The sequence below is a fragment of the Tarenaya hassleriana genome, unplaced genomic scaffold, assembly GCF_000463585.1.
Source record: "Tarenaya hassleriana unplaced genomic scaffold, ASM46358v1 Cleome11, whole genome shotgun sequence".
NCBI lineage: Eukaryota > Viridiplantae > Streptophyta > Magnoliopsida > Brassicales > Cleomaceae > Tarenaya > Tarenaya hassleriana.
The window spans coordinates 1,466,539-1,488,606 of record NW_010961290.1 but is presented as its reverse complement, the minus strand read 5'-3'; the positions used below and the strand labels follow the sequence as shown (position 1 = coordinate 1,488,606).

Sequence of the window (22,068 nt, the reverse complement as noted above, 5' to 3'; positions counted from 1 at the left end):
GTTGCTTCCGCTCTTTGAAAGCCTTGGCTTGCAAAGATATGTACTCTTGTGCTCACAGGTCAGGCAATGCAATACATATTTCCATCTGGGCAAAATCTGACGATGGTTCCTAAATATGAAAGAATCTAATCTATATACACATTCCACTGCTAATTTTCTGAGGTTTTATTTTCTGCAAAAATAACAACAACAACAACAGGTCCCTAACGGAGGATTCAGAGACAAACCCAGGAAGCCAAGAGACTTCTACCACACATGTTACTGCCTGAGCGGCATGTCGGTGGCTCAGCACGCGTGGTCAAAGGACACAGACACACCTCCCCTGCCTCAGGACATTATGGGAACCTACTCGAATCTCCTGGAGCCTGTCCACATCCTCTACAACGTTGTCATGGATCGCTATCACGAAGCCGCTGAGTTCTTCTCAATACCATGAACCTGCAATCAAAAAAAGTTCATACAATCTAATACTCCACATTGGCATGCGGGCGGTATAATGTCTTGTACCATAATATGATGATGAGGGTAAGTTACGTTACGTTTTACCGCGAAACAATGTTATAATCAGGGATCAAAACAAAACTGTGACTGCAATTACAGTTGGAAAAAAAACTCATGTTCACTTTTAGGCATTCCAAAAGATTGGGGAATTGTATTAATATTGGTTGCAATTACAATGACATTGTTCATTGCCATTACGTTTAGAAAGAATCATCATGTCATCTTTTAGGCATTATCAGAGGCGATTGCCTATGCATTGATCCTAACAAAGGTGATTGTACCAAGTTGTCTTTTTTCTGTGAATTTTCAGACATCCTTCTTGTTGCTTCCAAAGTTTCACGAGAGTATGATGTGTCCTTTTTTAAACCTAATTCTGGGGGGTTAACTACACCTTTCAAAAGGTTGGGTTAGAAATAAAAGACATCGAAACATCTGGTGCCTTTTCTGCTAATTATTTTGTTTCCCAGTTTTCAAAGTTTTGTCTCTTTTCGTCTTCTTCCCCATTGACTACGTAGACGCCTTGATCACTTCCTCTGATTTAAAAAAAAAAAACAGAATAAAGAAACTCAAGAGAGCGAAAATGGAAGAACAGAAGAAGCAACAACAATACAAGGGACAACAACGAGATCTGTATTCTCGTTCTCCACCGCCATCGTCTCCGTCTCCGTCGATGTCACCGCTGCATCACGACGTGTCCTCTCGATCATCGGCGCCACCATTACCGCCACCGTCGCAATCTCTTCCTGATTCGCCCACCGTCTCCTCGATCCCCGACAGCCATGGATCCTCACCTCACACGGTCTTCCCCACGCCGCCTCTCGCCGTCGCGACTCCGTCGCAGGTTTCGTCCGTCGCGACGACGAAGGCCGAGACTCCGTTCAGAGTCACCAGCGGGATAGCTAACGGAGACGCTCAGGAGCAGAAGCTCGGGGAGAGCAGGCGGAGACTGAGGCCGGACTTGTCTTCGCTGCGGGAATCGAGGAAGGGGGCTTTGGTTCGGAAGGCCTTGCTCGGATTTAGGGTATCTGCATTCGTGTTCTGTCTCGTGTCGTTCTCTATCATGGTCGCCGACAGAGATCAGGGATGGGCTCGTGATTCCTTTTACAAATACAAAGAGTTCAGGTGAATTTATTGCCTTCCCAGTTTTACAATACACTGAAGTGGAAGTATCTGAAAATTCTTTGAAGAAGAATCAACGCTTCCGAGTCATATGATTTAGGGAATCTTGGGTTTTACTGGAATCTGAACTCTGTTACAGTGGTGATACGTCTAAGACAAAGATCATTAGGTTCGGTTTCCATTTGAGATCAGTGTTTTGGCGGTTGATTACTTTGGCTCGGTGGATCTCTCTGTTGAATTTGAAGTTTCTTCATGAAGTTACCATTTTGCTAATAAAGTTTTTCAACTGCTTATGTTATTGAGCCTGGAATTCTTGTCAAATTTGGTTGAGACAGTTGGCTGTAAACAGGATCATACTAAGGGATTCTTGTTCTTCTTTCATTTTAGAAATCAAAGGATTAAATATTAGTTGAATCTGTTTAGGTCAACTTCTTTTCTTGCATTGATGATTTTGTGTTTGGAATTTTGGTTGCAGGTACTGTATGGCTGCGAATGTGATTGGTTTTATCTATTCAGGTTTCCAGATATGTGACCTATTGTACCTATTATCCACCAACATTCGTAGATCGCGGCACAATCTCCGGCATTTCTTGGACTTTGCTCTTGATCAGGTATGCTTCTTCTGCCATTCTTTCTGAAGGTTCGTCGTTTTGGATCGGAATAAGTATTAACCTGACAGCTTTCAATATCAGAAATCTCTAAGCTTGAAACTTGACTTGATGGGTTTAGTGAGATTGTTTCATTCAATCATTTTGAGTTGCTTCGAACCCAATTCAAAAAACCGACACCGTATATCCTGATTTGATCCTCTTGTTTGAGTGTTGTAAGTACTCTTCTGTTTCCATTACTTTCTATTTTTCTGTCCAAAAAACACATTACCAACGAATACGATTCCGTGATATTTGAAAACCTCAAGTATCTACCTTGAGAGGCTCAACCGATGTCTTGTGCTCCTAAAAATTCCGAAATTGTGTTATACCTGAGAAATTAATTAGGCATCTGAGCTAAGGTAAGGTTAAATATGAAAATAGATTTCATTCCAATAAATTTTCATGATTCCTATGTACATTAAAAACTTTGGTGGGCAAGCTCTGTTTGCGGCATCACTGCCGGGACCATATATCTTTAATAAATGTATAAAGGCTTTTGGTGAGTGTATGTATGGGGCTAATCGCTTGTATTATGCCGTCTTTGATGATTCGCCTTTTGGACTTTAAAAAAAACTTCAAAAGTAATTTTCTCGGACTTCCTTTCCTTTTCTTGACAGCAATTTCTACGTTTTAATGCATCCTTTTTCATTTCATCTGTCCTTTGTTTCAAAAATTCTTTATTCTCGTGGTTATTTTCACATTTTGCTATCAATGCTTCATTTCTGCACAAGGAAATTTGGAGGAACCTGGCTTTTTCTCCCATCTCCTCCAAGTTGGGTTTCAACTTGTCAAATATTCTACCACTGTCCTTTGATTATTTTCCCATGTTGTTATGTTCCTGTATTTGTCACAACCACAAGTTGTATGCTAATTCCTTTTTTATTTCTTTCTTTTTGTACACTGGACGTTGCAGATGATTGCTTATCTTCTTGCATCCGCTTCAACTTCGGCTTCTGTCCGAGTGGACGACTGGATATCAAACTGGGGAGCAGACAGATTCCCGAGCTTGGCGAGAGCTGCCTCTTCCCTGTCTTTTCTCTCCTTTGCATCTTTCGCCCTAATCTCGTTGGCTTCGGGTTATGCCCTCTGCACTCTCAGGTCCATCTAAACAATATCCACCATTCCTCTGTTTCTCATGACGACATTGTTACACGCTCTATGTAGTTGTAATTATCTCTTCTCTTCTTGATCATTGGAGACAGACAGAACCCTCTTTCTAAGTTGGAGGGTTAGTCAGGCCGTGTGGAATATATTCTCTGTCTGTCTCTCTGTACATTGGATTCTTATTATATCACCTTATCTACACTCGTGACAAAAAGCTAAACGATGGCATCTTCGTATATCCAGACTTTTTGCTTTAGATACCTAACTTGAGATTCTTAATTTATAAAATATTTTTTTTATAAATTTTATAAAAATCCAAATAAATTTGCCATCCTTAAAAATTATAATAAATTTAAAATTGCCCCTAAATATAATTTTTTTAAGATCCGCCCATGTATGTATAGATTACTTACATCCTAGTACTCGAGAATAAGGGATTTGCGTTTATAAACGAGGGAAAATGTTTCGATCTTGTAAAATATACTCTTGGGAAATATATTTAATCTCAAATAAATAGATAAAATGATGTTTATTATGTAACGAAATAGCATAAATATTATGGGTGCTGCAAGCTTACAAGGCAAATATACTCTAGTAGTCGCGAATAGAACCAGTAATGCAACACAATGGACACACACATACATAAACATAACATCGTTATTTGTTCTTGATCATGGTTACTAGCATATATAAACCCCAAAAAAAAATATGATGATTAACCCTTGCCTTCTTCTTTTCCTCGGAGATAAGTACCGAAAACTTCCAAATTATGCAACCGAGTCCAAGCACCAGCAGTAGAAGTCGGACCGAGAAATGGCCAGCATTTCCTCGGGCGACATCCTCTCGAGCTCGTTCTGCCTCCACGTCGCGAAATTGTTGCGGTTTTGAGCATCTGAGGCCAAAGGGCAAGTCTCGATCTTGTGTCTCTGAGATCTCATTCTCATGTAAAGCCTCATCGTCGCAACACAATCTTCGTAAGGCTCTTGTATGCCCACATGAATGTCATACCTTTTAAACATGTCAATAATATATTGTACTTTAGTACAATAACATTTAAATTACATTATATATATGAAAAGATCAGGCTAGGTTACGATGTTAGAATAAAAATAGGACTTATTATTATAAAGGGCTTTTTGTGAACATATATATATATATATGCTGTCTCACTCAATTGCCTATGATACACTAAAAAGCCTTGAAAAGCCTTCGGATATATATTATTCTGTTAATCATATTGTTCTCACTGTTGAAAAGATTTACTTGCTATTACCACGAAATTAATGAAATATACTTTGTTATTTAGATATAAATTAGTCCATATTCCCGCTGACAGATAAATAAAATAATAAAATAGGTTTATCCTAAGTTTTATTCGGAAAAAAAACATACCCTTTAGCCGGTTTTTATATATGAGAATAATCTTTTTTATCATGTCAAAAACTGCATTGGATACCCAATCTACTTGTATTAATTTGTCTGAAATGGCATTCCAGAAAATCATACAAATGTATATGTACATGCATGCATGTGGGTTTGTGTGTACATATATATGTATCGAATAAGTAACAGTTAGGGAGAAGATTTAAGGCCGCAAAAGACAGTATCTGTGCCGAGGAATAAAACCAAAGATTTGAGGCCTAGTTGGAAAACTATTAATGGATGCTATTATATATATATATATATATATATATTATATATATACATGTCTTTATAAATTCATCCATATATATATGTATATGTTGTATAAGAGGTGGTTATTACCCGAGATAGGCTTGGGTCAAGTACTTGAGAGAGTTGCTAAGCTTGCTTGTTTTCATCAACGGAGGGTATTTAGCCGTGTCCCTTCAAGAAACGAATTTGAAACATTACAACAACAAAAAACCACAAAATATTTAACTATTCAAGAGTAATGTAATATATAGCCGATGAAAAAAAAACAAGATCGTATCTAGAAATCTTCCTTTCCCTTCCTTTTTTTTTTCCTTTTCTTTATTGTTATATCTTTTGAAATTACCTTATCATAGATGATGGATATTCAAGTTGGAGGCGGTCAAGATCATGATCGAGGCCATGTCCCACGAGAATCCTCGCTTTTCCACCTCTTGGGCGAATCTTCCACATGGGTTCTCCGTTGCACAAGAAATCTTGAATCTTTCTCTGCACCTGCTTCAACGGCATTGCCTCTCTCAGATTCTCCGGGCGTATTCCCGTCGTCTCGTAACGGTAGCTGGTCACCGGGATCGGGGGCTTGACGTAGGTGTGGAATATTATATTGTCATTCTCATCGGTTATGCACACCTTCGCACACAGGTCGAGCGATCCGTCACTGCCTCCTCCAACCATCTTGCACGAAAGTGCAACCACCCGGGCCGATCTTGACGACGTATAGTCGATCGTAGGATTGTCTCTTAGGCCTAAAGTCGCCATACGGGTGGTTAATCCCTGAAATTTATGGAGACATATATATGGTGTTATTTATGATATATATTGGTATGTATTGATATAAATATTTAATAACCAATGGTTAAGTTTGGTATAGTTTATTACCGAGTTGACATTGGATAGTCCGCATCTCTCTTGATGGAGCCGACGAGCGTTCGAGCTTTCAAGGATCATCAAGCAGAATTTGCATCCACGAACACTGAAAATGTTCCTGCATTCTTGTTTTGGCAGTGGCCCTATATATACAGCAACATCCATGTAAGCATGGCACATAATTATACATGTGTATATACACATATTAAGAAATATTGGAATTAATCTACAATACAAATTTAATATATATATATATATTGTGTATATAGAGGTTACCTATAAGGTGCTCCCTGAGGGACTCAAAGGAGCGGCAATGTTTCTTGCAGATACCGCAAGTGGGCTCATGAACTGAATGAAATGAAATCCTCATGTGCTCAACGAGGTGTTCCATCTTGTTGAATTGCCTAAAACACGCCGCACACTTGTTCCTATACAAATTAATAATAACAATATTATTTTCACAATTTCATGTACATACACGATCATCAAACTCCACTGTTTTTTTTTTCTTTAGACATTAAAATGTGTTATTGAAAATGAGATCGTGAATCATAATTAATATCATAAAATATCTCATTGGGAATCGAGTTCGATCTTAGATCCCTTTTTGAATCAGTGAGTGTGCAAATCTGATCGATCTTCTATTTTTAGACAAAGGTTTGCTATATATGGAAGAACAAGAGTACAAGCATAGACATGACAACATCGTCAAGGAATCTTTGATGTTTAAGTTTGGCAAGAATATAATTTTCTCTTTGACCCAATTCAAGAATGCTAATTTCTTTTTATAATTAGTATTTTTGGTGAATAATTATGCATCATGTGTTTCCATGAATTTTTTTTCAAAAAACCCCTTGCATATATATAGTATTTGAGCATATATAACGTTTAGTTCTACAAATAGCTAGAGGGATAGTCATGAAAAGAAGAAGAAACCCTGATTCCGAATATAAAAAGAGAGAAATATCCAAAAGAGAAGAAACCCTAGTTAGTTCCAAATATATAAGAGACAAATCCCCCAAGAATTTAAAACCTATACAACATATATATAACAGTACCTTAGAGTTTCCGAAGATTCAACAGAGGACCTGTAATCCATGATAATTGAGCAACCTAGAGTAAATAGGTAAACAAAGGCTGCTCTCTTGATTATATATTATGGACCGACCGATGTATGAAGAATGGGAAGATGAGAGGATGCATTTATATAGGCAAGAGGAATAAAGCTATAGAAAAAGGCAATGTGAGATGAAGATGATTCCCCTCACCATTCCCACACACACTATTCCGTTAGAGCTTTCTAGGGTTACTATAAAATGACAAACACATAACTTGATGCCTCGTGGGTCCTACCCGACATGTAGATCAAGTAATCGCATCTTGGATGATTATTGAAAATGCGATATAAGTGTGTGAATTAGCATATAGTAACCCTATAATGGTATGTTTTTTTTTTCTACAAAAATATTCCTATATAGTTCTATAGATATGCAAGGAAGAACTATGCAATATCAGCTACTAATGTCCTCAAATATGAAAATCCAGCATTAACAATATGTGATAACGAACCTTCCCATTGGACCGAATAATTTTTTAAAAACGGGGTTCTTAATCATATGTCATTTGTTGTTGATAGCATCACTTGATGAATACTCCCGTTAAAATAAATTAGTTTTTACTTCAAAAAAGATGAAAAGAAAACTTAGCGTAATCTCATTATTCATTGTCGTCCTTTTGATTTTTTTTTTATAATATGTGATTTGTCAAGAGTGGGGTTCGAACCTGGGTGGAGCATTCTTTGCGCATACCCACTTACCAGTTGAGTCAACCACCCTTGTCCTTTTGATTTTAAGTTTGAGGATAAGATTTTATCACTCTACTTTTTCGGTGAGGGGGCATATTTGCACCAGTGCTCAAAGGGTAAGGCTAAAAGCTTATCTTATATATGCATATTTAAAGTTCGTGCCTATATATGTCCATATAACGTAATCAGAGTCTATTAGAAAGAATTTACTCGTAAATATTTTAAATACATGTAATCTAAATATTGTTTATAATAAAAAGGTTCGAAATTTCGAGTATATGGTTGGGTGGGATATACTAAAGCTTTGACATCTCTTGGAAGATATGTGCATGGGAAAGATCGGCCTTCTTTTTGACTGGGGGTTGTGGGGCCAAGTCAAGATTCTAGTACTTTATATAGTGCAAGAGTGGTGTAAAATTTTCGTACGACAAAAGCATCGATATTCACGAAGCAAAATTCCGTAATGGTCCATTATATAGTATATACATATATATATAGGTATGTATGTATGTATATTCAAGAGAGAGAGAGAGATGTATATGCTTGATTTACACGTAGACTTATGCATGCATTTATAGGAATATAAGCTTATAAATAATTTATTTTGTATCCAGCCTATGCATACGCGATACGTGTGTCCGAATGAATATACATAACCAAAGCCGTATATGCGAACGTGTATGATTGGTCGGTCCATGCACGTATGTGAGGTGGAAAAACGCTTATTCCCCATACTCGGAATCCTTTTTTGTTTTGTTTCATGACTGAATATATTTCATAGACTACCCTAAAAAATTATTATCTACTAAAATTTTAATTTAAAGCTAAAAATTAAAAAAACAATATCTTATATAGAGATTTATAGTTTTTATCTTCGCCCACATTGCGTCTTAGAAGAAAGTTATGAAAAGGAAAATCATTAAGAAGCGAGAGAGATATACGGCGAAGGAGACATGTCACATTGGATTGGTCGAGGGGGCATTATGGGACGTTCAAACTTCTTCTATTCCAATTGGTACTTGTCCTTTTTTTTAAATTGAAAATAAGGAAAATAAGAAATTTAGGAAAATTAGAGGAAATTTGTTTATTTATTTCAAGGAAAAAAAAGGAGGAAAAGGTTGAGCTTTAAGGGAATCTTGAAGAAGAGATAGAGAGATGCTCTTTTGACCAAGAAAAAAAAATGAGGCTCTTTTGACCAACAAAAATCACGAGGCTTTTCAGATTTCTATCCATTCATATCTCATTTTTAAAAAAAAAATTTTAAAATTTTTTAGTTGCCATGAATTTTATTATATGTTGTTAATTTACATAAACAATATAAAATTAAAGAGTTTGGATTATGAGATATTCAAGTAATGCAGGTAATTTATAAAAGAACTTTTTGGTTGGTGCAAAGTTTGCTTTCCGAATGACTCGGAATAGAAATGATGGTTCAGCTATATAATTATATAGTATGTGTTTAATTATATAGTATGCGTTTGTAATGAACTAATTAGATAAAATGGAGAGAGAATAAACATCAATGATTAGATAAGGAATATACTTTAAAAAAAATTAAATGTAAAAAAAAAGAAAAGAAAAGCGCGTATAATAGAGTAGGAGGAGTAAAACCCTAAAAAAACCTCTAACTTGCAAAAATATATACAAATAAACCTTCAACTTGAAAAACTATCATTCAATCCCCGAACTTGTAACTTGTCACCAAATAAAACTTCGAACTTGCAAATTATTGCTCTAATAAACCTTTGACCGGTTTGACCACAATTTCAGGTGATCAGAAATCCACATATTATCGGATTGTTGATGTCACCTTATACACGTTATCAATTTTAATTTAAAAAATGACATCAGCAATCCGTCAATACGTGGATTTCCGATCATTTGAAATTGTGGTCAAACCGGTTAAAGGTTTATTAGAACAATAATTTGCAGTGACAAGTTATAAGTTCGAGGATTGAACGACAATTTTTCAAATTGAAGGTTTATTTGTATATATTTTTGCAAGTTGGAGGTTTTTTAGGGGTTTTATCCTTTGATTAATGATTAGAACGGTAGATATATAAAATATATTTTTTATTTATATCTAACCTAATATACAAAATAAAAATTACTTCATCTCATTCTAAACAAATTATAAAATTGTCAATATATGATAAATTAGCCAAAAACTTCATAATTACACAACAAATTCGACGGCGAAAGAGTTCCCCGAATTCGGCACCGCCCATTATTGATAATATTTCTTTTTCATTGATTGGGAATTATTGATAATGAAATATTATATAATAGTTTCCTGAAAAAAAAGTATTAGAAAAATATATGATGTAAGAAAACAAAAATAAAAATAAAAAGTGGTTAGCCCTTACAAATCATAAACAAGCGTGTGGGTTGTCTTGTCTCTTTTGTGAACCCAAAGTGATGCATCCAATGGACCGACCGACCAAAAATCCAAAGATTATTTAAATTGAACTATATGACACCGAATGGAGATTAACATTTTTACAATCGATGATATATACGAAAAAACAATCCAAATATTGTTTCAAGAGTTTTAGCTTATTGAGAAGCCATTGAAAAAATTAGATTCTTATAATCTAAAATATCTGATTTTTTGTGTATATATATTTGGATTTTTATGCTCAAGTTCTAATAATTTTTATTTTTTAGAAACATATAATATTTCAATTAACAAATTTTTATTCCTATAAAATATGAAATTTTACTAGGATTACAACTATACGATTACTAATTATCATGATGTTATCATTTGTAATTATATATCATCCAATAAACTCTTTAAAATATGTAAGACAGCAAGAGCCTAAGAGATCTCGGATTTAATAATCAATTTAAATAATAATATAGTTTTTTAAAGCACAAATTAATTCCGAAAAGAATATTATTATTGCGTATCTGCAACCGTCCACTACAAAATTTTCGGCGTGAATGTCAATCATACAGGATCTTTATTAGGAAATAAATTAATTGTAATATTTTGTGAAGGCCCCACAATGTGGGCCCAAGAATCCATGATGGGCTCATTTGTTGGGCTTGGAAATGGACCACTTTGGACAACCTGCAATCTAGCTGGCGTGTAGTCTACGTGGCACCTCATTAATACTAAAATTTATTGTAATGTCTTCACGACATGACATAGTACGGTATATAAACTCTCACTTTTTCCTTGGAGCTCAATTTTTTTTTTTAAAGAATACATTATCCAAACAGACGAAATTAATAAATTCTCGTCATTAAAATAATAACGGGCATCATGGGTTAATAATAATAATAATATAATGAATTTTTTATAAACAGCCAAACTAATCCACCAATCGTCACTCAATATATATACATATGGGCGTGAATTTTATTTTGGAGAATGAGGTGCGACACGTGGCGAGCAGAGGAGCTTTCTTGACAGCTGGAAATTCGAAGAGGTGACGTGACTTTCAATTTTCCAAATTTCAAAATAATCGTTAAACGTTCCAGATAAGCATTAATTGGAATTCCTCGTTCGGACATCACTCCCAAAATCGAATTTCAAGGGAAATTTTATAAAATACAAAATCTTAAAAACTAAGAAATAGTTTTTTCGAGTATAAAAATAATTAAAAAACCGTGAGAAAAAGAGAAATGGAGCGAGTAGGGGAGAAGTCACCTTCTTCGTTGCTTCAACAATCCATCTTCTTTTACACTTCTTTCCTCAAAACTCAATGTAACGTTTACTGCCTATATTTTAATATACTTTATAGCCCCTATATGTATATATATATATATATATATAATTTTTTATAGACTGTGGTTGGTACAGAGTTTCTAAATTTTGAAACTTCGGATATTATACATATTTTATACGCCGCCTAATATATGATTTATAAATCAAGTATGTAGATCATTTTCTTTTCAACAGAATATGTTCTGTGTATGTTTTGGAGAGAATATGAATCGTTCATTCATTTGAGATTGAACATGGCATACATACATACATAAATGTATATACAAATATTAGGTGAAGATAATAAACAATATGCATTTTTTTTTCCAAATAGGACAATAGAGGGTTGTGTGTACATGAATCAAAAATCATCCACGAATTTGTCAGCAGGCACGTTAGTTTCCTTTCTGTCTCTCTCTCTCTCTCATCTTCTTTGAGCCTCCCAATTTCTTATACAGACACAGTCACACATACACATATACACACATATATAGCATGTATATATATAGCCATGAAAAAGGCGTATATAAACATAAGTAAAAAAGAAAAAGAAACAAGAGTGACAAATACAGGGCACCAGCTCCTCCATCTTCAATATCTCTACACCTAAAGAGACACCCAGAGCATAAGCACAGAGATTTGTCCTTCTCTCTCCGTTTCTCTGTGTTTTTAACTTTCAAAGGTACGATTTTCACCCTTTTTTCCCGGTTAATTTCCATAAATTTTGCTCCTTTTCACGAAATTGATGTCTGGTTGTGATTTTTCCTGAGATGGGTGTCTCTGTTTTTGCGTTGATTTAGACATCTCTGGTTGATTGGCCATGGAAGCAGAGAACGGCGGGAAATTAGAAGAAGGTTCTGGAAACCACGTGTGGGGAGGAGAAGAGGGTCATGCCCATGAAGCCTCTCCGAGCAGTCCACTGAGTTCTCTGGATCTCGCCATTGACGGCGCCATGAACGCTTCGATCGAGCAGTTGTATCACAACGTGTGCGAGATGGAGAGCTCAGATGATCAGTCGCCGTCGAGGGCAAGTTACATATCGTACGGTGAGGAATCGCGAATCGACTTGGAGCTAAGGCATCTGGTAGGATACATCGGAGGAGAAGTTGCAGATAAAAAGAAAGAAGTTGTCTTGGAGAAGAAAGAAGAGGGCAGTGACAGTAAAAACAGAGGAACCTTGACTCACAAGAAACCAAGCGATCCCCCCTCCAACGGTAAGAAGTCTGCGAAAACGAGCCCTAGTCGAAAACTCTTGGGGTCGAGGCTCTTTCTGAAGAAAAACCAGGAATCTGTGAAGAATTCTGCGGAGACTGATGAGGAAAGTCCCGATCTTGGACCATCGTTGTTGAAACAAGCGAGAGAGATGGTTTCTTCGGGCGAGAATCTGAACAGAGCTCTCGATTTGGCGCTCAGAGCGGTGAAAACCTTCGAGAAATGCGCGGAAGGAGAAAAACCCGGGTTGGATTTGGTGATGTCTTTACATGTTTTGGCAGCCATATACGCTGGTTTAGGGAAATATGCAGAGTCAGTGCCAATTCTCGAGCGTTCCATCGAGATACCGATGATCGAAGATGGCGAGGATCACGCTCTGGCGAAATTCGCAGGTTGTATGCAGCTCGGCGACATGTACGGACTAATGGGTCAGATCGAGAACTCGATCCTGTTCTACACAGCCGGTCTGGAGATCCAAAGGCAGGTTCTTGGAGAATCAGATGCAAGAGTGGGGGAAACTTGCAGGTACTTAGCAGAAGCTCATGTTCAAGCAATGCAGTTCGAAGAAGCAGAGAGAATTTGTAGAATGGCGCTTGATATTCACAAAGAACAAGGGCCTCCACCTTCTGTGGAAGAAGCTGCCGACAGGAAACTGATGGGACTGATCTGCGACTCGAAGGGAGATTACGAGGCTGCCCTTGAGCATTACGTTCTGGCAAGCATGGCCATGTCTGCTCATAACCAGAGAGAAGATGTCGCTTCCATAGATTCCAGTATAGGAGACGCTTATATGTCTCTAGCTCGTTTCGATGAAGCCATTTTCGCATACCAGAAGGCATTAGCCGTTTTCAAACAGACAAAGGGAGAGACACATTCCTCTGTAGCATCTGTTTATGTCAGGTTGGCTGATCTGTACAACAAGATCGGAAAGCTTCGCGATTCCAAGTCGTACTGTCAAAACGCCCTCGGGATCTACCTGAAACCATCTCCAGGAACGCCGTTGGAGGAGATAGCAACTGGTTTCATCGAGATTTCTGCGATTTACCAGTCGATGAACGAGCTCGAAAAGGGTTTGAAGCTTCTGAGACGTGCCCTGAAGATATACGAGAACTCGCCTGGCCAACAGAACACCATTGCAGGGATCGAAGCTCAGATGGGTGTTATCTGTTACATGATGGGGAACTATCCTGAATCTTACACCATCTTCAAGAGCGCCATCTCGAAGTTTCGCAACAGCGGAGAGAAGAAAACGTCGCTTTTCGGGATCGCTTTGAACCAGATGGGACTCGCCTGCGTTCAGCGTTACGCCATTAACGAAGCAGCGGACTTGTTCGAAGAGGCGAAGAGCGTCCTCGAGAAGGAGTACGGTCCGTACCACCCGGATACCTTGGCAGTTTACAGCAATCTTGCCGGCACATACGATGCAATGGGCAGGTAAAACAAAAAATTTCGACTAGGGGCGAATGCTAAAACACGATAAGATAACTGCAGGTTTGCGATACCCACCTCACGGACTGGTATCCGCTGCCATACAAAATGACATTTATATCCCCTAGTATAAAGGGTATTTACTAGTATATTTTCGTAAAAATTACTATCATATCTCAGATCAATACAAATCTAGAGGTTTTGTGGGTTTGGGTATCTATATTAACAATTGTCAACTCCGGGTACCCGAATCTGGTGAAGTCGAGGTTGAGATATTTCGGTTATTGGTTTCTTGTGCTATAAGCGACGTGTTTTTTTTCGACAACAGATTAGATGATGCTATAGAGATACTGGAGTATGTTGTCGGAATGAGGGAGGAGAAACTCGGGACGGCAAATCCCGAGGTGGAAGACGAGAAGCGGCGGCTTGCGGCGCTGCTCAAAGAGGCCGGAAGAGCCCGGAGCCGCAGAAACAGAGCCCTTCTTACCCTGTTGGACAAAAACCCTGAAACTATACCAAACAAAGGACAGACGCCGGTTTACTAATAACCGGTTATAAATCCGGTTTACGTGTATATATACATACAAATCTGAATATACGCGGAAAAAAAAATACCATGTTTTCCCCCTTTATTCATATAGATGCAATGTAGTAATCTTGAACAACCTTTTTGTTGCGATGCTCTGTATACTTATGGGCGACTATAATAAAGAGAAACGGTTAGACCTCGTTTTCATTACATATTCATATATACATACTTATATATATATATCACATGCCATTGTCGATATAATAATTATATTCATTTTTGTCAAGAAAAGACAAAAGCTATTCATTTTTGGGGAAATTTTATGTTGTATCCTTTTGCGGTTTCATTTAATTAGAGAGAATATAAACAGTCTAAAATCCGTGACAATACGTAATATAGGCATATACATATACATATACATATATTATAAGCATATATACATGCATATTCTTTTAAATATCAAAGATGTTAAGGATAATTGGGTTTGGTCAAGTTGTCTGTATTTAATGATACGATAAAATTGTAACCTTTTGTTCGAGTGGACGTGGAGAACGAATTAATCACGCATATTAAACTAAATTAATTATGTATATTAAGCTAATTTAATTATTATTGTGTTCGTTTGGTAACTATGATGTAAAACGTTTTGATCATCATTGAAACTTAGATTCCATTATTAGGAAAATGTAGATACAAGGGGGAAAAGGAACAAGGAAATATAATAATAATTTTCGAGGGTGAAATTAGAAAATAAAATAAGAGAAAAATGAAATAAAACAAGCGCCACAATCCCATTGTCCGGAACAGCAGTGGCAATGACGACTAGCTGTCCGCTCCTTTCCACGGTCTTCCTCCACTCTCCTCTTTCCCCTCCATTTTCTCGCCTCCCAAACAGAATCTTCTCGGATTTTCCCTCCCGATCGTCCCCGTCCTTTCTCCCTCTCCACCTTATTCGTTCCAATCGCCGCTACCGAATCTTCTCGAAGCTTCGGCCACACGACGCCGGCGACGGTTATCCGCCGCCGCTCTCCGCCGGCGACTCGATCCTCCTCCTTTGCCACTCGGATTTTCCCTCCCGATCGTCCCCGTCCTTTCTCCCTCTCCACCTTATTCGTTCCAATCGCCGCTACCGAATCTTCTCGAAGCTTCGGCCACACGACGCCGGCGACGGTTATCCGCCGCCGCTCTCCGCCGTCGACTCGATCCTCCTCCTTTGCACCTCCGTCGCTCTGTCCTTCTCCCTCCTCTCCGCCCCTCCCGCCGACGCGTTCGTCGTCACGACGCCGCGGAAGCTTCAGTCCGATGAGCTCGCTACTGTTCGCTTGTTCCAGGAGAACACTCCCTCCGTCGTCTACATCACCAATCTCGCCGTTAGGTATGCACATATATCTATATCACTTATCTTCTTGGTTTGGCATGTCATCTGTGCGAATGATCTCTTCCATTTCCCGTTGCTTTCGACCTCGTCTATGTTCTACATATGTTTTAGGGTTCGAATTTGATTTCTAAGGTAAATCGGAAAATGTCGGGTGAATCTCGATGCTATAAATTATACCATGTTCATCGATTACGCATAATTTATCTGAATTTGATTCCCGAAACGTCTCTAATCCGTAGTTTTTGTGTTACGTTATGCACTTTTTTGGAGGCATTGTGTTCTTATCGATCTTATACAGAGTGGATACTTGTGTAATGTTATTCGTTTCCTGTGGATGAATTAGGCAGGATGCGTTCACTTTGGACGTGCTTGAGGTGCCACAGGGATCTGGTTCAGGATTCGTTTGGGATAAGGAAGGTCACATCGTTACCAATTATCATGTCATCCGCGGTGCTTCTGATCTCAGGTTGATTTGTTTGAGTTTCATACCCAAACCCATTCATCTGATTCGAATCCGGTTATTTGTGTTCTGTTGTCTCTTTCCGGCAGCATATTTCATCGTGGTAGTTTGAATCATTCTTGATTCAATTGTTTCTCGATATAGAAGCCCGGATAACCATTCAAGTGCATTTGTTCCTCGAATGGATTTGTGGTGACATCGTCGAAGAAAATAGAACATGACACGTTTAAGTGTGAGGTTTACAAGTCTTGCGAACAATGATTCTGAAATCTTGATGGCGGTTCATCTCAGATACTGCTACTAGAAGTTCCGGAATCTGTAATACTACTGCCTTGATTTTTGTACATGACTAAGAATAGTGCTGTCTTAACAGAGTCACTCTTGCTGATCAGTCAACATACGATGCAAAAGTTGTGGGATTTGACCAAGACAAGGATGTTGCTGTTTTGCGTATCGATGCACCCAAAGACAAGTTAAGACCAATACCTGTCGGAATCTCAGCAGACTTGCTTGTTGGTCAGAAAGTCTTTGCCATCGGCAACCCTGTATGTATATGTCCTTCATGATCTTGTCAGCTGTCTCCTGTCTGTTGTCGGGTCCTTAGCCCTGTTTCTAACGCTTGTTCTGAGCTAGACCTTTTGTTCGTTACAGTTCGGACTGGATCACACTCTTACCACTGGTGTTATAAGGTAGACAAAACGCAGCATGTATCATCTTGTCAATTCATTTTAGTTGCATTCCCTTAACTACTTCTGCTGTTTGGTTCTATCCGTGGGACAAACAGATGAATGCTAATGAATATACATATTCCATTTCCGGCTTTTCACACCCAACGCTATACTTATAATTGCATGTCTGGTTCTATGAGCAGTGGGTTACGAAGAGAAATTAGTTCTGCTGCCACGGGTCGTCCAATTCAAGATGTGATACAGACAGATGCAGCCATTAACCCTGGAAACAGCGGAGGACCGCTTCTAGATAGTTCAGGAAACCTCATCGGCATTAACACCGCCATATATTCTCCTTCCGGGGCATCTTCTGGAGTAGGCTTTTCTATCCCAGTTGATACCGTGAGTGTTTCTTTTCGGTTTCAAGGGCCATCTCAGGCAGAAGAACTCGGCACTCCTACCCTACTTTAGAGAATTCTAATGGAGATGTTGTTTATATGCATCATCCAGGTTGGTGGAATTGTCGATCAGCTGGTGAAATTTGGAAAAGTCACCAGACCGATCTTAGGTATCAAATTTGCACCCGACCAATCGGTTGAACAATTGGGAGTGAGTGGTGTGCTTGTCTTGGACGCTCCTCCAAATGGCCCTGCCGGCAAAGCAGTAAATCTTCTCATCCCCTTTTCCTTCCATCAAAATTTTCATCTGCTTCCAATAATTAGTGAATCTCTTATAACGTTATGTTCCAGTGAATCTCTTATTCCTCGCTTCAAATCATCGATAGGTAAAACTATTGAAAAATGCAATGGTGGGCGAATTTGCTTTTGATGAAGAGATAAAATAGAAGTTCGTTTCGTATGATGGGTTTGTTCTGCAGGGGCTTCAGCCTACCAAACGTGATTCCTACGGGAGACTCATTCTCGGAGACATAATCACGTCCGTGAACGGTAAGAAAGTCTCTAACGGGAGCGATCTATACCGGATTCTTGATCAGTGCCAAGTCGGCGACAAGGTAAAACGCCGAATTCAAACCCATTTTTTGCTGTGTCCTTGCAACGTTTTCACGACAGAAGTTCGAAATTTCTGTTGAAAGGTTGGTCGGTTTTTCAGGTGATCGTTGAGGTTCTACGAGGCGATCAGAAGGAGAAGATCCCAGTAGTTCTCGAACCCAAGCCGGACGAGTCATAGTTTGCACGTACATTTTTTTTTGTACATCTTATTGTTGGGTATTAGATCGTGGAATTGTGTACACAACCCAATATCTTTAGCTTTTGAGTTGGGATGATTTGTATATGCAACAACTGATGTCTGGTTTCTCTTGGTTTTTGAGTTCCGGTTTAGATTGTATTAAGAGGACCGGGACTTGGAAAAGGAACCGGAGAAAACCGGACCGCAGAAGTTTGGTTTTGTCTAAACCCTTCTTTCCCAGCGTTATCTCATTGTGCTCTGTTCTGTCTGTGGCCGGATACGCGAATTAACTTTTATTTTTTAAAGGGCTTTATATTTTCAATTATAAAAACGTTTAATTCCATTTCGAGTAAAAGAATTCTGCTCAAAATCCATATAAATCGTCTTTTATCGAGTTGGGACAATTTTTTTTTATAAATCCCACGTTGGTTCATTATTGATATTTATGGTGACATATCCAATATAGGTAGCTGCTATGTTTTTTTAGTTATTAGAGAAATGTAAACGTTGAAAGTAAACTGGTTCTAGAAGAAATATGAAATTTGATAGGGAAAAAAAAAACGAAATGTGATTTCAATGTTGGGGAATCTAGAACAAGTCCCTTTCGTGCGAGTGGTGGTGACAATGAGATGGCATATCTAGAAGAAATTATGGATACAGGCTAAGGATATAAAATTATGATAATCAATTAGAATTATTTATACGTACCTGCGCGTGTAGGGGCCAATAATCGAAATAAATTGTCATTATCTATTGAATTTAATTAGCCATTTACTAAGAGAGTAGCAGTAGGTTCGGAGGGAGGCCGACAATTTTCCTCTATTTTCATAATTCAAATTTTAATGTTTTCTTCTTTTCATATTTATTACCATAACCTTTTGGGTCAATCTTCTTCTTCTTTCATTATTATTTTTTTATTTATATTTATAGAGGGATAAATGTGTATTTTTACACTTGTATTATTAGGTTAACCTACTTGTAAAAATACACATTTATCCCTCTGTAATATTTTCATAATAAATAGTATTATATGGCATGCTTAATAATTGAATCTATTTCTCAATATATTGATGAGTTTTTCTGCCTATAGTTCCTTTTAAAATATTTTTTTTATGTATGTAACGATGTCATGTATTCCCTGGTCTCACAAGATTTCTCCAAAGATTTTCAATGCTGTTATTTTCAAATGATGTGCATATGTATATGTAGTTTTTAAAATCGAAATGAAAAATTGCAATTGTTTTGTTTTAAGTCATTACATGATTTTATAATTCGAATTAATGGAACATCGATTTCACCATATATTAAAATCAATTCCAAACAGAAGACGAATGATTATATCGAGTAACTTTGTATGATATAGTTTATTTTAATTTCATGGTTGACATTTTATGCTTTTAGGATATTTTATATTTTTTTAACTATATCTTTTCCCTTAGATTTTTGTATGACTAATGGAACATTCTTTAGAGAAGAAAAATTATATGTTAAATGCTTTCACAGCAGAAATTATGTTTGAATGTAGCATTTTTCAAATTTTAGCAATAAAAAAATAAAAATAAATAAAATTAAAATTGACGGGAAAACAACACCAAAAAGTCAACTCAAATCGTGAGCTAAGAAATTAATTATGTATGTATATGTGAAACATATTTTCATGTTTTTTCTCTCTTGGGATGATCCATGTTTTCCTTACGGATGGTATTTAAGCGTTGACGACTCGTTTGCAGATGATTTTAATAAAGATTCTGTACATATTAATTAAATGATTCACTGTTTTTGTAATGCATTTTTCCCTCAATTTTATTTCGATTTATTTGTTATTACATTCATACTCCTTACTAAAACAAAACAAGACTTTGTATACAAGATATTCGTTTTCTTCCGAAAATATAAATTAGTAATTTAAATATCGGTGGTATTTGAATTCTCATTCCGTAGATTATTAGATTAAAATTAATCACTAGATCAAAACAATTTTTTTTTTTACTTCTCTCCATTTACAAACATTTTATGTCATAAGATTATTTTTTTCCAAATATCGACAGCAGTATAGTTTAAACATTGATATTATTAGTTGGAATGTTTTATCTCATTTTTATTGATCACTAGATAACGAATCGATCGAGTATAATTTTGATTTGATTTGTTAATATAGTCTTGTTGAATGAACATTTTACGGGGTTCCCATAACTGTTCACAGTCATTTATATAAACAGGAAAGTAAAAACCCTAAAATTCACAGACAATTTTAGGGTTTTTACTTTCCTGTTTATATTAATGACTGTGAACAGTTATGGGAACCTCATATGTCGTGACATCGGTCCATTTCAAAAATCAATTATAAGCCCTGTTGAAAATCTAAATTAAAAAAAAAAAAAGACATACACACATATACACGTATGTACTTACATATTTGTTTATATAAAGCGCGTGGGTTTATGACATTGAATAAGGTCTTTATTTGAGCGAACTGTCTTGGTAGACATTAGCTTGTTGAGCGGTTGACCATGCCTATCATATCTGGTTGGCTTTCTCAATTTTGTTTTTACAACATCATCGATCGCGTCAATATTATCGCATAAGGACATTTTTTTAATCGAATTTTATAGCTATTTGATATTGACATACATATAAATATATATATGTATGTAGATGCATCATGCATGTGTGTGTATGTATGTATGTCCGCATGCATGCATGCATGTATGTATGTATGATTTATCGGAATCCAACCAAAGACAAGACACTGAAGTTGGCAGTGATGCAGGCAAGCAATAGGACCTTCTATTCTTCGAATTTATAATAAATGCGATCTGCCCAAAATTCCAAGGGAATAATAATGCGTTAATCAATTTAGTTACTTTTTTTTTTTTTGGGGGTGAAGGGTTTTACTTTTGCCGCTCCCATTTTCTACTGAACTTGTTAGTTGGGATTATGTAACGTGTATGTGCATGCAGATTACACGTATCGCTACATTAATGAATTGTATATTTGTTTTATATTTATTTAAGACTCACCCATCACTCATTAAAAAAATAAAGTTACTAATCTACAAGTAAAAAAAAAATTTAACGAAAAGGAAATTACAATTATTTTTTTTACAAAGATACACAAAACAGTTTTATATTCATCATAGATTTATTGATATAGAATTTATTTAGTATCATATTAGCAAATACGTATATGTAATAATAATATCACTTTTATCCAAATAATACAATAAATAGACAAAACTCTTGCAAAAAGTTTAAGTTTCTAGACGAATGATATATTTTCATTCATTGGATTTAGTTTTTAGGTCCTCATATATGTACTCCTTACTGAGAATAACTTTACAATGCAAATTATCAATGATACTTTGTTATATATAAATACACATCGTGTATATGATGTAATTAAACCCGATATGCCCACATATTTCGGTAACGATGTTATAACTTTCCTTGGAGATTAACTTACGAGTTTCACTGAAAACACTATATAGATAATATACGTATAACATATATATATATACACACTTGACCGAGGTCGGAATCGGTGCTCATTTTCGAAATTATGAATGGACAGGACAAAAACAGCTACGTATATATGCTTATACATATATGCGTGCGTTCACACACGCATACATTAAATGTATGTCCTCGAATATAGACTTATATATATAACATAGTGAGGATCGTCTCAACATGAATCACTGACTCCCATACGGTTCTCTCTCTCTCTCTCTCTCTATATATATATATATATATATATATATATATATATATATAT

The 22,068-nt window shown here is 36.8% G+C and overlaps 5 protein-coding genes across 8 annotated transcripts in view; 4 read left to right on the top strand and 1 right to left on the bottom strand.

Moving 5' to 3' along the window:
* LOC104805397 (protein farnesyltransferase subunit beta) overlaps positions 1 to 695 on the top strand; it is a 4,268-nt gene extending 3,573 nt beyond the window's left edge. For all 3 annotated transcript variants that reach the window (XM_010529956.1, XM_010529955.1, XM_010529958.1), the window contains exons 14-15: positions 8 to 58; positions 200 to 695. In XM_010529956.1, coding sequence (XP_010528258.1) covers positions 8 to 58; positions 200 to 436 — 288 coding nt within the window. In that variant the 3' untranslated portion in view covers positions 437 to 695. The remainder of the gene's footprint in view (positions 1 to 7; positions 59 to 199) is intronic.
* A 244-nt stretch (positions 696 to 939) lies between these two features.
* LOC104805396 (CASP-like protein 4A1) lies at positions 940 to 3,612 on the top strand. The gene is made up of 3 exons (XM_010529954.2): positions 940 to 1,623; positions 2,096 to 2,231; positions 3,184 to 3,612. Exons 1-3 carry the CDS (start codon positions 1,082 to 1,084, stop codon positions 3,376 to 3,378), a joined length of 873 nt encoding a protein of 290 aa, XP_010528256.1. The 5' UTR covers positions 940 to 1,081; the 3' UTR covers positions 3,379 to 3,612.
* A 308-nt stretch (positions 3,613 to 3,920) lies between these two features.
* On the bottom strand, positions 3,921 to 7,066 carry LOC104805395 (RNA exonuclease 4). Its single transcript, XM_010529953.1, has 6 exons — positions 6,971 to 7,066; positions 6,189 to 6,340; positions 5,925 to 6,055; positions 5,392 to 5,819; positions 5,139 to 5,219; positions 3,921 to 4,382 (listed from the first exon to the last, which is right to left on the bottom strand). The coding sequence occupies exons 1-6, from the start codon at positions 7,009 to 7,011 to the stop codon at positions 4,142 to 4,144; spliced, it is 1,074 nt and encodes a 357-aa protein (XP_010528255.1). The 5' UTR covers positions 7,012 to 7,066; the 3' UTR covers positions 3,921 to 4,141.
* A 4,747-nt stretch (positions 7,067 to 11,813) lies between these two features.
* LOC104805393 (nephrocystin-3) lies at positions 11,814 to 14,810 on the top strand. The gene is made up of 3 exons (XM_010529952.1): positions 11,814 to 12,113; positions 12,232 to 14,077; positions 14,400 to 14,810. The coding sequence occupies exons 2-3, from the start codon at positions 12,252 to 12,254 to the stop codon at positions 14,614 to 14,616; spliced, it is 2,043 nt and encodes a 680-aa protein (XP_010528254.1). The 5' UTR covers positions 11,814 to 12,113; positions 12,232 to 12,251; the 3' UTR covers positions 14,617 to 14,810.
* Positions 14,811 to 15,393: 583 nt separating this feature from the next.
* On the top strand, positions 15,394 to 18,562 carry LOC104805392 (protease Do-like 1, chloroplastic). Of its 2 annotated transcripts, none has more exons than XM_010529950.2 (8): positions 15,394 to 15,975; positions 16,322 to 16,444; positions 16,812 to 16,983; positions 17,090 to 17,127; positions 17,310 to 17,508; positions 17,617 to 17,769; positions 17,984 to 18,118; positions 18,217 to 18,562. In XM_010529950.2, the coding sequence occupies exons 1-8, from the start codon at positions 15,416 to 15,418 to the stop codon at positions 18,292 to 18,294; spliced, it is 1,458 nt and encodes a 485-aa protein (XP_010528252.1). In that variant the 5' UTR covers positions 15,394 to 15,415; the 3' UTR covers positions 18,295 to 18,562. The 2 variants fall into 2 exon arrangements, with proteins under 2 accessions (XP_010528252.1, XP_010528253.1); XM_010529951.2 differs by having other exon boundaries at positions 18,200 to 18,290.
* The last annotated feature ends 3,506 nt before the right edge of the window (positions 18,563 to 22,068 follow it).

What these genes read in the sequence shown, in the direction of transcription:
- LOC104805396 (XM_010529954.2), top strand. Translation starts at nt 1,082, where the DNA reads ATGGAAGAACAGAAGAAGCAACAACAATACAAGGGACAACAACGAGAT. An exon ending in TACAAATACAAAGAGTTCAG is followed by an intron (nt 1,624 to 2,095) that starts GTGAATTTATTG and finishes TTTTGGTTGCAG; the next exon opens with GTACTGTATGGCTGCGAATG. An exon ending in TGGACTTTGCTCTTGATCAG is followed by an intron (nt 2,232 to 3,183) that starts GTATGCTTCTTC and finishes TGGACGTTGCAG; the next exon opens with ATGATTGCTTATCTTCTTGC.
- LOC104805395 (XM_010529953.1), bottom strand. Translation starts at nt 7,011, where the DNA reads ATGGATTACAGGTCCTCTGTTGAATCTTCGGAAACTCTAAG. An exon ending in CCTCAGGGAGCACCTTATAG is followed by an intron (nt 6,056 to 6,188) that starts GTAACCTCTATA and finishes CTGTATATATAG; the next exon opens with GGCCACTGCCAAAACAAGAA. An exon ending in TATCCATCATCTATGATAAG is followed by an intron (nt 5,220 to 5,391) that starts GTAATTTCAAAA and finishes CGTTTCTTGAAG; the next exon opens with GGACACGGCTAAATACCCTC.
- LOC104805393 (XM_010529952.1), top strand. Translation starts at nt 12,252, where the DNA reads ATGGAAGCAGAGAACGGCGGGAAATTAGAAGAAGGTTCTGGAAACCAC. An exon ending in ACATACGATGCAATGGGCAG is followed by an intron (nt 14,078 to 14,399) that starts GTAAAACAAAAA and finishes TTTCGACAACAG; the next exon opens with ATTAGATGATGCTATAGAGA.
- LOC104805392 (XM_010529950.2), top strand. Translation starts at nt 15,416, where the DNA reads ATGACGACTAGCTGTCCGCTCCTTTCCACGGTCTTCCTCCACTCTCCT. An exon ending in CGCGGTGCTTCTGATCTCAG is followed by an intron (nt 16,445 to 16,811) that starts GTTGATTTGTTT and finishes CTGTCTTAACAG; the next exon opens with AGTCACTCTTGCTGATCAGT. An exon ending in TTTCTATCCCAGTTGATACC is followed by an intron (nt 17,509 to 17,616) that starts GTGAGTGTTTCT and finishes TGCATCATCCAG; the next exon opens with GTTGGTGGAATTGTCGATCA.